The sequence below is a fragment of the Ammospiza caudacuta genome, chromosome 9, assembly GCF_027887145.1.
Source record: "Ammospiza caudacuta isolate bAmmCau1 chromosome 9, bAmmCau1.pri, whole genome shotgun sequence".
Classification (NCBI taxonomy): domain Eukaryota; kingdom Metazoa; phylum Chordata; class Aves; order Passeriformes; family Passerellidae; genus Ammospiza; species Ammospiza caudacuta.
In genome coordinates this window covers 35,743,851-35,757,181 of record NC_080601.1, presented here as the reverse complement: position 1 = coordinate 35,757,181, position 13,331 = coordinate 35,743,851, and the positions used below count along the sequence as shown (strand labels likewise).

General features: G+C 45.7%; 1 protein-coding gene across 1 annotated transcript; it reads left to right on the top strand.

The window, feature by feature from the left end:
* The first annotated feature begins 1,332 nt into the window (after nt 1–1,332).
* Nucleotides 1,333–10,370, top strand: EEF1AKMT2 (EEF1A lysine methyltransferase 2). The gene is made up of 6 exons (XM_058810624.1): nt 1,333–1,390; nt 2,236–2,301; nt 2,828–2,942; nt 6,069–6,176; nt 7,007–7,223; nt 7,976–10,370. Exons 1-6 carry the CDS (start codon nt 1,335–1,337, stop codon nt 8,101–8,103), a joined length of 690 nt encoding a protein of 229 aa, XP_058666607.1. The 5' UTR covers nt 1,333–1,334; the 3' UTR covers nt 8,104–10,370.
* Nucleotides 10,371–13,331: the final 2,961 nt, after the last annotated feature.

The following is a 13,331-nucleotide window of genomic DNA, read 5'->3' as shown; positions in this document are numbered from 1 at the left end:
CGGACGCAAGCCCGCTTCCGGCGGCGCCGCGGGGCATCATGGGGAGTGTAGTCCTGGGAGGGACAGTGTGGTACCACCCCCCCCCCCCCCCCCCCATGGGAAGGGTGGGAAACTGTGGGAGCCATTGGAACATTGAGTTTGGAACAGACCCCTGAGCCCAACCTGTGACCGATCATCAACCGGTCACTCAGCCCAGAGGACTGAGTGACACGTCCAGGGGTTCCTTGGACACCTCCAGGGGTGGAGACTCCTCACCCTTTCCAACCTTTAACAACCTCTTCTACGGAGACATTTCCCCTGATGTCCAACCTGAGTCCCCCTTGTCCCCGCCTGAGGCCGTTCCCTCTGCTGCTGTCCCTGTTCCCTGGAGCAGAGCCCGAGCCCCCGGCTGTGCCCTCCTGGCAGGAGCTGTGCAGAGCCACAAGGTTCCCCCTGAGCCTCCTTTGCTCCAGGCTGAGCCCCTGCCCCGCTCCCTCAGCCTCTCCTGGGGCTCCAGATCCTTCCCCAGCTCCGTGTTCTCCCTGGACACGCTGTTCTCTATCTCATCCTGAGGAACATTGGTGCGCTGGAGCTTGTCCAGAGGAGGCCACAAAGGTGATGAGGGAGATGGAGCCCCTCTACTCTGGGGCTGTTCACCTGGAGAAAAGGCTCCAGGGAGAGCTCAGAGGTGCTCCAGGGCCTGAAGGGGCTCCAGGAGAGCTGGAGAGGGACTGGGGACAAGGATGGAGGGACAGGACACAGGGAATGGCTCCCTGCCAGAGGGCAGGGATGGATGGGAGATTGGGAAGAAACGCCGCGGTTCACACACACGGAGCTGTACAGGAGGCAACTGAGCAGCAGTGCTGTTTATCACTCTCATTTCCTTATTAAAACACCTTGCAATAAACCTTGTAACAGCAATAACGTCTGTGGCATTTGCAACGAATAAACGAATAAATATCCAAAAGAATATAAATATTGCGCTGATTTTCATGGAATCACGGAGCGATTGGAATCGGAAGGGACTTTCAGGGCCATTTAATTACAACTCCTGCCGTGGGCAGCGACACCTCGCACAGACCGGGTGGCCCCATACCCCATCCAACTCAGACGGGATTTGCAATATTTATTTATAATCCACATTATATCCAGTTTATAAGCCCGGGGGGATTGGGAAACCTTAGAAACCACGCCAGGCTCCGGAGCGGGCCGCTTTTAAATGCTCTAAAACATTAGAAACCACTCAGGTGCCTGCGCCCCCCTCACGGCCGGATCAGCGAGCCCGGCTCCTCCCGCCCGGGAGCGGCCGCGGCCGCTCCGCCCGCAGCGCTCGCTGGTTCCGGGGCGGGCCGGGCATGGCGCTGGCCGGGGACGAGCCCTTCAGCCCCTCGGTGCTGGGCACCAGGGAGCAGTGAGTGCCGGGGAACGGGCGGGTGCCCCAGCGGGGCGGGCACGGCCACGGGCACGGGCGGGACGGGGCTCGGAGCCACCCGCGCTGGGGAAGGCGGCCCTGCCCACGGCGCGGGGAGGGGACATGGAAGGTGTTTAAGGTGCCCCTCTCGGCACGAACCGGTCTCTGGTTTATGTGTTGTTTATTTGTTTAGAGAATCTGTGATTCTGTAGAGTGGCACTGCTGCACAGAGGATAGAGCGGTCTCAGCCTTTCATGGAATTATGGAATGGTTTGGGTTGGAAGGGACCTTAAATCTCATCCATAGGCAGGGACACCTTCCACTGTCCCAGGCTGCTCCAAGCCCCAATGTCCAACCTGGCCTTGGGCACTGCCAGGGATCCAGGGGCAGCCACAGCTGTGTCAGGGCCTCCCACCCTGCCAGGGAACAATTCCAAATATCCCACCAAAATCTACCCACTTTCAGCTTAAAGCCATTCCCTGTGTCCTGTCCCTCCATCCCTTGTCCCCAGTCCCTCTCCAGCTCTCTTGGAGTCCCTTTAGGTGCTGGAAGGGGCTCTGAGGTCTCCCTGGAGCCTTTTCTCCAGGTGAATGCACCCACTGCTCTCCCAGCCTGGCTCCAGCCTTTGGAGCATCTCCAGGCATTCCCTGGAAACTCCCTGGACTCTCTCCCACATGTTCATGCTCATTTTATGCTAAGCACCAATGCCTCACCACCCTCACAGTCAATTTCTTCCAAATATCTAATCTCAATCTATCTCTCAATTTTTCTTCCCATCCCTCTTTCATCTAAATATTTCCCATATTAATTATGATATCCTCTCCTTTCTTGCCCCCCAACTCCAGCTGGGATGCTGCCTACGAAAGAGAACTGCAAACTTTTCAAGACATTGGAGATACCGGGGAAATCTGGTAAACAAAATAACTTCTGCAGAGCGTTTCTGTAGTTTCTTTACTGTAAAAGACATTGCAAAACCTCAGCCAGCAATTCAACGAGTTGGTGACAAAATGATGGGGAGTTTACCATTGAAACCAGCAGTTCCTCTCTGGCCCAATTTCACAGTGAAGATTGCTCAGCTGCACTTGGACAAGTGTCATTACACAGAAATTGAGCTGGTAATTGAGCTGTATGTTACTGGCAAATGTGCTTTTTATCCCTGAGCTCAGGTTTAACTACACAAGTTGCCCTTGCTGCTTCCTTTTTTAATATATGGATGTTTTCACCTGCCAGAGTTGGAGTTTCAGTGAATTTTAAGGCTGCAGGATTCATTTTCATCTGAACAAAGCAAACATGAAATATGAGCTGCGGCAGCTTTTACTTGAGTAACAGTGAAAAGGGCTTTGCAAAAGCTGGAGAGAGTGAGAGATGAAATAAACTTGCTGTACCTTTTGCCCATTTTTTTTCTGGTTGAATTACCTGAGCCCTTGTTTTTTGCAGGTTTGGAGAGGAAAGCATGGTGCGCATAATCAGGTGGCTGGAAAAGCACAAGGTCCCCCTTGACAGCTCTGTGCTTGACATTGGGACTGGCAATGGTGTTTTACTGGTTGAATTGGTTGGTATTTTGCAAAGTTTGTGTATTTTTTTATACAGAATCAGAGCAGTTTAAATACAGTTCTCACACGTGGCAGTGGTGGTCATGTAACCTGTGTGGAACACCAAGAGTGTCAATACTTCAGGCTTCAAAATTTGAAGTATTTCTCTAAATCAGTCAGCCCGAGCATCCCTTGTTTTAACTTTACCTTCCTGTTTCCCCACATTTAAAACTGCATTTCTTCCCACTGTTGTTAAAACTCCACCAGATAAGGAAGTTGATTAATTCACAAAGTACCCTCATGTACAAAACCAGACCCTTTCTCTGCATGCAGTTCTGATAATAACACTCATTATTGATACAAAAAAGTAGATAAACCCAAGGGATTTTATGTAAATAACTTTAAAAGTTGTTGACACTTCTTTTAAAGAAGTGTCCATTTCTGTCAGGGTGGGTGGGAAATCTGATCAGGTGTGCTCTGAAGATTTTGTTGTGCACAAGATGTTAATGAATTCCAGTATTTTTTTCCTGGTTTTGATTGATTTTTTTTTTTTTTGGTGTAATACTGCAGGAGAGTTGGTAAAGGGCACAAAAAGACAAAGTGTCACATTGTCACAGCTTCTGTTGTTTTGCATTCTCCTTTGGCTCCAGTAGTTCCTGTAGGAATTAGAAGGGCTGAAAGTCAAAGTCTGGTTTGAAGTGGAATTTTTATTTAATATGAACTTTGATTTTAGAAGATTTTAAAGCCTTTATGGAGACTGGCTGCTACACCACATCACAGGAGAATTTATGTCACCAAAAGCAGAAATTGCTCATCTTGCTAAGAGAAATTAGCCTGATAATGGTGATTGTTGAGAGCAGTGATAGCTCTATCATGGTTAAAGTACCCAACAGAAAAATCTTATTTGTAAGACTTCCATTTTATACTGACTCCACTGGCAAATGGGAGCTGATTTTTCTTACTGTAATGGGCAAATGACAGCCTGATAGCTTTTAAAAACTATTAACTCCTGTGAGAGCACCCTCCTCCCTTACATTAAGCACCTCACAGTACTGTGGTTTCTTTCACAGGAAATTGTCAGTCCAGTTCCCTCTTGAAGAGTGGCTTCAAAAATTACCTTGTTTATTTTTGCTGAGTAATTCAGCATCTCACTTGCTTAGTTGATGTAAAAGGAATTTTTTTTCTGTGCTAGCTGCAAGGTTTGGAAATCAAATTGGAATTCTTTTGGCAGCTACCATAGGAGTGTTCTGTGGAATTCTTTTGGCAGCTACCATAGGAGTGTTCTGCCACTGGAGTTGGACTCCATGATGGGATAGAAATGGCTATACTGGAAAAAACTCAGTCATAGAGGACAGGAGTAGCAGCTCTCTGCAAGGGAGCTGCTTGAGGGTACAAAAGTATCACATAAGTGGCACCCCTTGCTGTTTTTATTATCCCTGTGAACTTCAGGGATCTGGGAGCTTGGATTCATGACATAGTTCTTTTGCCTTCCATAAATTCCAGCTCTTCTGAGGAAACCTTGCTGCCACAAAAACCTCTGGCCTCCTCTTATATTCGTAAGTAATATGGGAGCCACCACTATTGAAGAGTGAATAATCTCTGGAGTGGGGAGTGTTCACCCAGTGGGGCTGTCAGCCCTGAACACGGGGCAGAGCTGACAATGTTCCAAACTCCTTCTGCTCTTCAGTCTCCTGCTCCAAGCAGCAGCAGCAGCACAGAGTGCTGTAAATCCCCTCCAGGGCAGCTGCAGGGTGCAGTGTGGTCACGTTTGGCACAAGTGAGGGATCCCTTCCTGTCACAGTCAGGCCCTGCAGGTTCTGCAGCATTTAATGCTGTTTATCTCTAAACCTTCCTTCTCTGCCCCCAGACTAGAGGAGTGAATGGGAACTCCCTCAAGTGACTCAAGCCTTTCCTTTGCAAACAGAGGAGCTGTTGTGGAAACCACTCCTCCACCCCCAAACCTTCAGCACAGGCATCTGAGGAAGCCTGCTTTGCTCCAGGGAGGAACGTGGGCAGGAGCCTGGGCAATAAATGTTCTCCATCCCATGCAAACAACAGTGGCTTTGTGTTCAGCTGCAATTAGCCCTCAGTTCAGAACAGCTGGTTAGCACCAAGCTCAGGCCTCAGGGGCTGCTGCAAGGAGGAAGGACACTTGTGGAAACTCCTCATCCTTTTCTTGGCAATTGGGGTGTCAGCCTCTGGAACAAGCAGACAGGCAGCTGGTTGCTTAACAGCACTCTGTGTGTTTTTCCAAAGCCCAGCCTCCTCCCTGTCTGTGCTGTGACAGCCTGCAGCTGGCCAGAGGATCAGAGCTCTTCCATCAGGTTTGAATCTTGCCAGACACGTGGGGTACCCTGAGTTTGTACCTTCTACCCCAAGCTGGTCCCTTCAGCCTCTGCCTCAGAGCCAGGACGTGTCTCCCTGCTCCCCTCCCACGTGCCAGGAGCCCACCTGCTTTGCCAAAGGGCTGCTGGGATCTCACTAAGTTCCCTAAACTGAGTTATCCTTATCTCCAACAAACTTAGATTAACAAAGTCTCTGTGTGCTATTATATGTGGTGCATAACCTGCCTGAAAATTGCTGATACAGACACCTGGCAGCATGCAAATAGTTGTATTCAAATAGACATTAGCATGAATAATTAGAAAAATGTATGATTTTGCAGTGGATTTCTGTCCTAGTGCAATGTATTGCATCTTTTGGCTCTTAAAATTTGGGTTATAAACTAAATAATTGCTCAATCTCCCATGGTACATGTCAGAGAGGTTTTTTCCCCTTGTTTTGAAGCATCTGTCACATGTCATCACTGAAAATTCCTGGTTTCTAAGTTACTTTTGGTGCAGATAAGAGAGCCCCTCCAGGGTGTTACTTTTCCCAGTTGTGCTCAGTTTTCCACTTGACATAAGCCAGCTTTCAGTCACCAGTCATTTTGGTGAGGTTTTTTTTGGCAGAATAAAGTTATTTCAGCTCATTCAGCTATTGAGCTCTTGTAATGGGAACAGGTATAAAAATGACTAAAAGGTGAGTTGTGTTTTTTGTCCTGTTATTAAGAGGAGGAGAGGCAAGATGGATTATAGGTAGGGAATGTTCTGGCTGGATTAAAACAATTGCTAGCACACTGATTAAGATTCTCTGCTTCTGTCTAGGCAAAGTCTGGCTACATGAATCTCACAGGGATTGATTATTCACCTTCTGCAATACAGCTTTCAGAAAAAGTAAGAGACAAAGAAGGGATGTCTAACATTAAATTAAAGGTAAGTCTTGAGAGAAAGGTAATTGAGGAAATAGAAAGCAATTGAGCCCAAGATTAAATGAGCTAATTGATATTCAGATGTTCTCAGTGTACTGAATGAATGATGTCTTTTGAGATTCATTTGTGAGAGAACTCTACCCAAATAAATCTATTTATGGGAAGGTTTTTGGTCTTTATTTGATTTTTGTTTGTAATGGTCATTAAGGCTAACGAGTTTCCCTGCTTGGAACAGGGTAGTGGTTTACCAAGTGGCAAGTTCTGTATTTTAGCTGCTACATTCTGAATTTCAGACTTGAGGCAGAGGAAGAAATCCTTGAGGGATAGATTGCCTACCATTAGCTGAACAACAGGAGGGTTGAGAGGCCTTGCTGGAGCAGAGGTGGGAGCAGATCACCTCCAAAGGCCCCTTCCAGCCTCAGCCATGCTGGGATTGTGTGGCTGCCTGTCATTCTGAGCTCTTTGCTGTGCTGTCCTACCCTCCTGCTCCCTACCTGTGTGATGTCTCTGCTCCTGTGTGCCAGCTGTAAAATCTCTTAGTGGCAGCCTCTGTCTGTTCTCCTGCATTTGTGCAGTGCCTGGCACATGGCAGGGATCAAAGTCCAAACAGTGATTTAAAGAGTGAGCTTCAAGTGTGTTAGTTTGAGCTTTAGATTCCAGCACATAGATCATCACACAATGTGTGGAGAAGAAAGAAGCTGCCATGGCTCTGTGAGTTACCCCTCCCTGAGCACACCCATTGTCAGCATTGAAGCTTTGTGTCCTGAAGTCTTGCTTTGCATTAAAGATTCAGCAGCAGAAGATTGTTCTCACAGCTGCAGGCTTCTGCTTTAGGTAGAAGACTTCCTGGCCCCCTCAGCTGAGCTGTCAGGCTTTGACATTTGCATTGACAAGGGGACTTTTGATGCCATCAGCCTGGACCCCAGCGACGCGGCGGGGAAGCGAAGGCTGTACGTGGCATCCCTGGGCAGGGTGCTGAAACCAGAGGGCTTCTTCCTCATCACCTCTTGCAACTGGACCAAGGAGGAGCTGCTGGACGAGTTCAGAGAAGGTAGGCAGCTGAGCAGAGCTTTCTGCCAACGTGGGGCTGCTGAAGGAAGGGATGAGGGAATTTTAATGTGTGTGTGTTAGCATATTGACTTTCCCAGATCAGGATTAGAGGAGGTGGAGCGATTAGTAAATGCTCCAGCCTGTCTTCCCTCTGTTTTCCTCGGGAATTACCACTCCTGTGTTTGCCAGTGCCAAGGGAGGACAGGTTTGCTGACGCTTTGGAGGTTGGGAATTTCAGTCTAATTACCCTGGGAAAGTGTGTGTGTGGCTGGCTGATACTTTTTGGGTACTTGATTACCAGGCCCAATTCACCCTTTGATTGCTCCGAAATTGGGGCAACATTGTTACCCATGTTTAGGGGAACTGGCAAGTCTGTGACCTTTCCTATCACTTTTGATCCACTTAGGGGTTTTTTTTTTACATGCCAGTCAGCTTCTGAATCCCATGCCTGAGGCTTGAAACTCAGTGTGGATCTGAAACAACCATCCCTTCTGGGGAACCGAAATTACTGGCAAGTTCTCATCTTTTCTGCCATTAATTTGTGCAAGTCAGCCTGCTAGGATTTTTATTATCCATGGAAGAGTTTCAGCTGTATGGAGCCGTGGTGCAGTGTAACAATACAGTCCTATAAACTCACAGATTAACTGACTTGCAAGTTTTCCAGACGAATAAAGAATGGTTTGCAAAGGGTTATCCAAGAGGCAAATAAAACAACTTCCTTCTAATAAAAGCATTTCAATTTCTGTCTGGCAGGATTTGAAATTCTGGAGGAGCTGCCAACACCCAAGTTTTGCTTTGGAGGAAGAATTGGAAACAGTGTTACAGCATTGGTTTTCCAAAGGAAAAAAGTGAGGCCATCCGTCTTGGACAAATTAGATTAGATGAGAAAAGTCTGAACTTTAAACCTGACAGAAAACCTCAGACACGTGTGTAAATAAATGCTTTTGGAGTGCGCAGTAAAATACTATGTATGGAGCTCTGAGGGACTATAAAACATTGCCCTAGAAACATTTCAGCTTTGCATAATTTGCCCATAAATTGTGTCCTTGCTACAACCTCACTTGTTTCAGGGAAGCTGCAAGTTTGCAAGAGAGAGGAAAATCAGATGTGCTAAATACAGAGACCAATATAACAGAATTATATTTGTGTTTGAAATATAAAGATTGTCTGATATTTCATTTCTGTGCTGGTAAGCAGTGACCTATAGAGGTAAAGGTATCCTACAAAGCAAAAATCTCATTTCTCTGTTGTGCAGTGGAATAGGGAACAAGCTTTTGCAATGTAAGTGCTGGCTCTTTAATGAACACGAGGGTGGCTGGTAGGGAGGGAAATGAATACAAAATCCACAGCACTTTCCAAAAAGGACCAGTTGGTACTTTAAATTCAGATTTTCAGACTTAGCATAATTGTGTCTCCTCTGAAGTAGCTCAGCTCTTTTCCCACAGAGGGAGTGTTTTAAGTCTCCCTTTCCTGAGTGTGTTCATGCCTGGTCAGTTCCTTTCCCTGATCTCATGAATACATAAAGGTGTGATGTTGCAGCTTCTGGTGTGTGTCATGTGCCTCCTTCATTATTAACCTGCTGTATGGGAATGTCTTTGGAGCCACAATGACAAGAAGTTTTCCAGTGAATTTCTCAGGGTGGATTTTAACTGCATAAATCCAAAAGAATTCAAAGCATAACTATCCATTCCTTGTGCTTTTTTTTAAACATGTATTCTTTAAACTTCTGTGTGCAATCCTTTTGCTCAATTTCATTGCCTTCATTTCTTCTGTTTTGTAATCTCAGAATATTGCTGTTGCTTGAAAGGCAGGAAAATGAGATTTCTTCATGCCTCGACAAACACATTTGCAGGTGACAATAAACTTGTTCTTTCAAACATCAAGGAGGCCCTCTTAGGCAATCAGGTTTTGTTTCACAGGCAAGGTCATGTTTGCTTATCAGGGAATTGCTTCTCCTACTTTCCATGCTTCTCCTCATTCCCAGGGCTCAGGAGATCTTTAAGGGTCAATAAATACTTCCAGTCCTCTCCCAGGATAGGAATCAAGGCATTCTTTTGCACAGTGGTGAGTCCTCCCTCTGTGATCCATCTGTTGCTGTTTTCAATATAGGAACCTTACTGCTGCATCTTTTTTGCAAAATGAAATATACTCAACTGGGAGAATGGTTTATCAGCAGTGCTGAAAAAATTCAGTCCCAGGATGATTCTTTGTATATTTGGTCAGAGTTGTGTTCTAACCTGAGTGCCAAAAGCAAGGGCTTGTTACCATTTGTTGTAGTTCTGTGTTCTGCCCCTGCCCAGCAGCCAGCTGGAATGCTAGGAAATGTAACTGGGAATCCAAACAGAGTTTTTTTTTAGCATAGTAGCACAAAGGATTCAAAGTACACTACTGATAACAGCCTCAGTAAAAAGCCTGTGACATTTTTGGCATCAGGTAAAGTTAATACAAGGAAATTTTAATTTTCAAGGACTCTGGCAGGATGTGTTTTGGGCATCTGTTTTATTCCCATCTGTAATTTTTGCTAATGAAGTCATGATGTGTATTTAATCATGGGATGAAAATAAAATCAGGACTGTCATGGATTTTCTTTTAATCAATTACTTGGACTTTAACCATAGATTCCCACTCCGCAAGATATGGAAGAGTCAGGGCAAGGATTGTTTTCTCCACTTCACAGAATTGATTATTATTAGTTTTTGTTCTCTGGGTAGTATTTTTGTATAACTTGTAAAGCTGAAAAATAAGCTTCTTAAAATTGCCTGAAAATAAGGATTTCTGCATCTGATCTGTAGTTTGCATATTCCTTCAGTCCCAAGCACTTCCAGGTGTCACTGGAGAGCAGAAAAATGCTTGTAAAACATGTTTTAGGAGCTTTCTTTTAAGGCAACAATAACCAAAGGCTTACTATTTAAAATCTGCTCTGTTGGAAACCTGGCATTTTCTGGATAATGGAGTCTAGGAAGCTGCTCCAATACTGACTTAGGCAGTGGGGTATTTTTGGCTATGAGAATTTGGAAATTACTTGTCCAAGATTGTCCTTGATTTGGGGCAGTTCATGAAATGTTGATGCATTTCAGTGAAAAAAAAAAAAAAACTTGGAAAAAGAGGCAGAGGAATAAGTAGTGATTTAGGAGGAGCAAGTCTTTGCTGGAAGCTGGGGGAGTGCTCCATGATGGTTCCTGAAGGTTGGAATATTCATGACTGCTCAGCTGTGTGACTCTTGGTTCCAGCTGCTAAATGCAGGAGAATAAATGCAGCATTTGAAACACGTTTCACTCCTATTGTTTTGCTTCCTGAAAACTCTGCCTGTGATTTCACTGTCAAATATGAGGTCTGTGGGTAGTCAAATGAGCATCTTCCATGGATCCCAGAGGTGGCTGAGCCCAAGGCTGTTCCTGCAGGACTGAGTTTAGGCTGGGTGATGCTGCAGAGCTGGCAAACCTTCCTGCAGTGGTTTTGCATAGAGTGTGGGCAGAACAAAAAGGGTTTGTGTTCCCTGCTTCATTGACAGCATGCTGAAGGGTGAAATTCTCCCAGGACTGACCTTTAATTCCTGGCAGATTGAGGACGGGTTTTAGTGCCTGAGCCCAAACAAAGCACCTCCACCGACATCTGTGCCTGGTGCAGCTCAAACCTGGCTCCTGATGCCTCCTATTGCCAAGAAAACTGAGTTTGGGGATTCTCTTCTGAGGCATTTACTAGGAGAGCCATTGAATTCATTGCAGGGTTTGTGCCACTGAAGGAGCTTGGAGCATTTTACTCTGGAATTTTATGGGGCTTATCACAGAGCTGAACTGTCAGGATGAAATATCTGAGAGAGGTGAACAAGCGATATTAATGAAATAATTATTGATTTGGGATGTCTGTTCTAGGAGAGTTTCTACACATGGGACTCTGCTGGAGTGTCAGGTAAATGGGTTCTCAAGACAGAAAGCCTTTGCCCTTTCAGCATCACAGTACCTTCTTGAAATAAGTACTCCTATAATCATTTTTATAGGGATTAAAAAGTGAGAAATACCAGACATGAAAATCATGGCACAACTGAATGAACACAGAAAATTCAGAGGGAAGGATAATGTTTCCTTACCCTTGACTTCCCTTTTGGTGACCAGCTTGTTATCTGCAGGAGAGGCATGTTCATTTGATGGCTCTTAAGGAGCAGGAATAGTTAAGGAATCCCAGAATTTGGGTTGGAATGGACTTAAAAAACCATCTCATTCCAACCCCCTACCATGGGCAGGGACACCTTCCACTAAACCCTCCCCAGCCTGCCCTGCAGTGCTGTCCATAGGCTGCTTTTCTAAAGGTTGATTTTTTCTTTTTTGAAGGCTTAAGAGATATGAAATGAATATTCTGTTCTTGAAACTCAGTGTAATTTTGTGGTGTAACATGAAGAATTTCTGGGAGCTACAACTGTTTTTTAAGAGCTGTTGGGTTACATCAGAAACACCAACAGAATTATGGCAGCTGCTGTTCCAGCCAGGGCCAGCAGTGATGCAGCATGTGATTACAGACTCTCTGTCCCATCAGGAGAATGTTCCTGCAAATCATTATTGAGAGCACTGTTGCAAAGCATCACTGAGGCTGAAATAGCTGTTTGTATTATGGGCTCACCTTCTGGAATCCAAACCCACTGTTGCAACAGCATTTCTGAAATCTGGGAAGAGCCAGCTGCCTTGATTGTATCACAGGATTTGTGGTGTTTAACACCTGTAACAAAGGAGATTCAGGGTTGTGGAGTTGTTTGTTTGTTTGTTTGTTTAATTTGTACTTTTCTAACCAGTGTTACAAAGGAGCTTTCAGATATTTGGGGTTTTAAACCTGCAGTTGGTATTTACAGCAGAGCTCATTATACCTGGGCGAGGAAGCGCATGTCCCACCACACAGATCTCAGGTGTGATTCTCTGGAGAGCAAACAATGTTCTCTCATACAATTTGTATCAGAATTATTTCAGTTCTGCGCTGGTTGTGAAATCTGTGAGCCCAAGAGTCAAATGAATGGGCAAATGAGGGGATGAACTGAAGTCCCTCAGTAGAACCACTGGGTTTGTTCCCAGGTGTGCAGGGCACAGCACTCAGATACCTGCAAAGCTGCACAGCTGAGCTGACACAGCCTCTCTGGAGTTATTTTTATGTAAGGACAAGTTCTTGAATAGCTTTTCTGCTGCATTAGGCACAGCAGGCTGCTCTTCATCGCTGACAGTGGCTTCCATGTATTTCTGCATTCCAGGAATGCACTGGCAGCACTGTAGCCATTGTGAGGAAAATCTGCCTGTGCATATACTCTGCTGTGAGCCAGGGTGCCTGGTGTAAGGCTGCCAAATTTTGTGTTATTTCATACCAGACAAATTCTTTAAGCGTGGTATTTAGCAAAATTTTCAGTGTTTTGGCACTGGGATTGCTTCCCTGATCTTAGCATGCCAAGAGGTGCAGAGCATGGCTTGCTGCAGCAATAACTGCTTCATTTTATAGGCCCTCCAAGCATTTTAATGTATGGAATCATCCCCTGTAAAATAGGAGAGCACAAAGGAAATAATTGGGCCAGGGCTTTGCAAAGCAGTGTGGAGATCTGCCTTTGAATTCCTGTTGCTTGCTGCCCTTTCTGGGATGAGAGGAGGGGGAGCTGCCCTGCACAGCCTTACCTGCTTGGGCTGAGGGGGTGGTGAAGGGTTCTGTCCCATGACTTGGCTGCAAGGAGGTTGAGCATGACATAACCCTTGTGGTGGCAGCTAAATTGAGGAGCAATTAATGGCTACCAAGGGCTTTCAGTGAAAGGGGATGAGGTGTTATAGCCTCCAGACAAAGGAGGAAAAGGAACGCTGGCCTGTTTTGTTTAACACAAATAAGGGAAAAGCCAACCTGCGGCTTAATTTCCATTTGTTAGGTAACAGTATAGCTTGAAAGGAGCCCATTTCTCTGTTACTGGAAATTAAGCTGAGTGCTGTCAGGCAAACCAGCTGCTGCCAGGTAACACATCAATTCTGGGTAATCACAAGTGCATGACAAGCAGAGCTAATAGAGCCCAGTGAGGGAGCAGACACAAACCTCAGCACAGTCACTGCAGCAGCCAGGTATGCATGGACAGTGTCATGTGTCAAGCAGAGGTGAG

Excerpts from the sequence above, each read along its gene's own strand:
- EEF1AKMT2 (XM_058810624.1), top strand. The coding sequence starts at position 1,335 with ATGGCGCTGGCCGGGGACGAGCCCTTCAGCCCCTCGGTGCTGGGCACC. Across the intron at positions 6,177-7,006 it reads TGTCTAACATTAAATTAAAG|GTAGAAGACTTCCTGGCCCC; the intron begins GTAAGTCTTGAG and ends CTTCTGCTTTAG. Across the intron at positions 7,224-7,975 it reads GCTGGACGAGTTCAGAGAAG|GATTTGAAATTCTGGAGGAG; the intron begins GTAGGCAGCTGA and ends TCTGTCTGGCAG.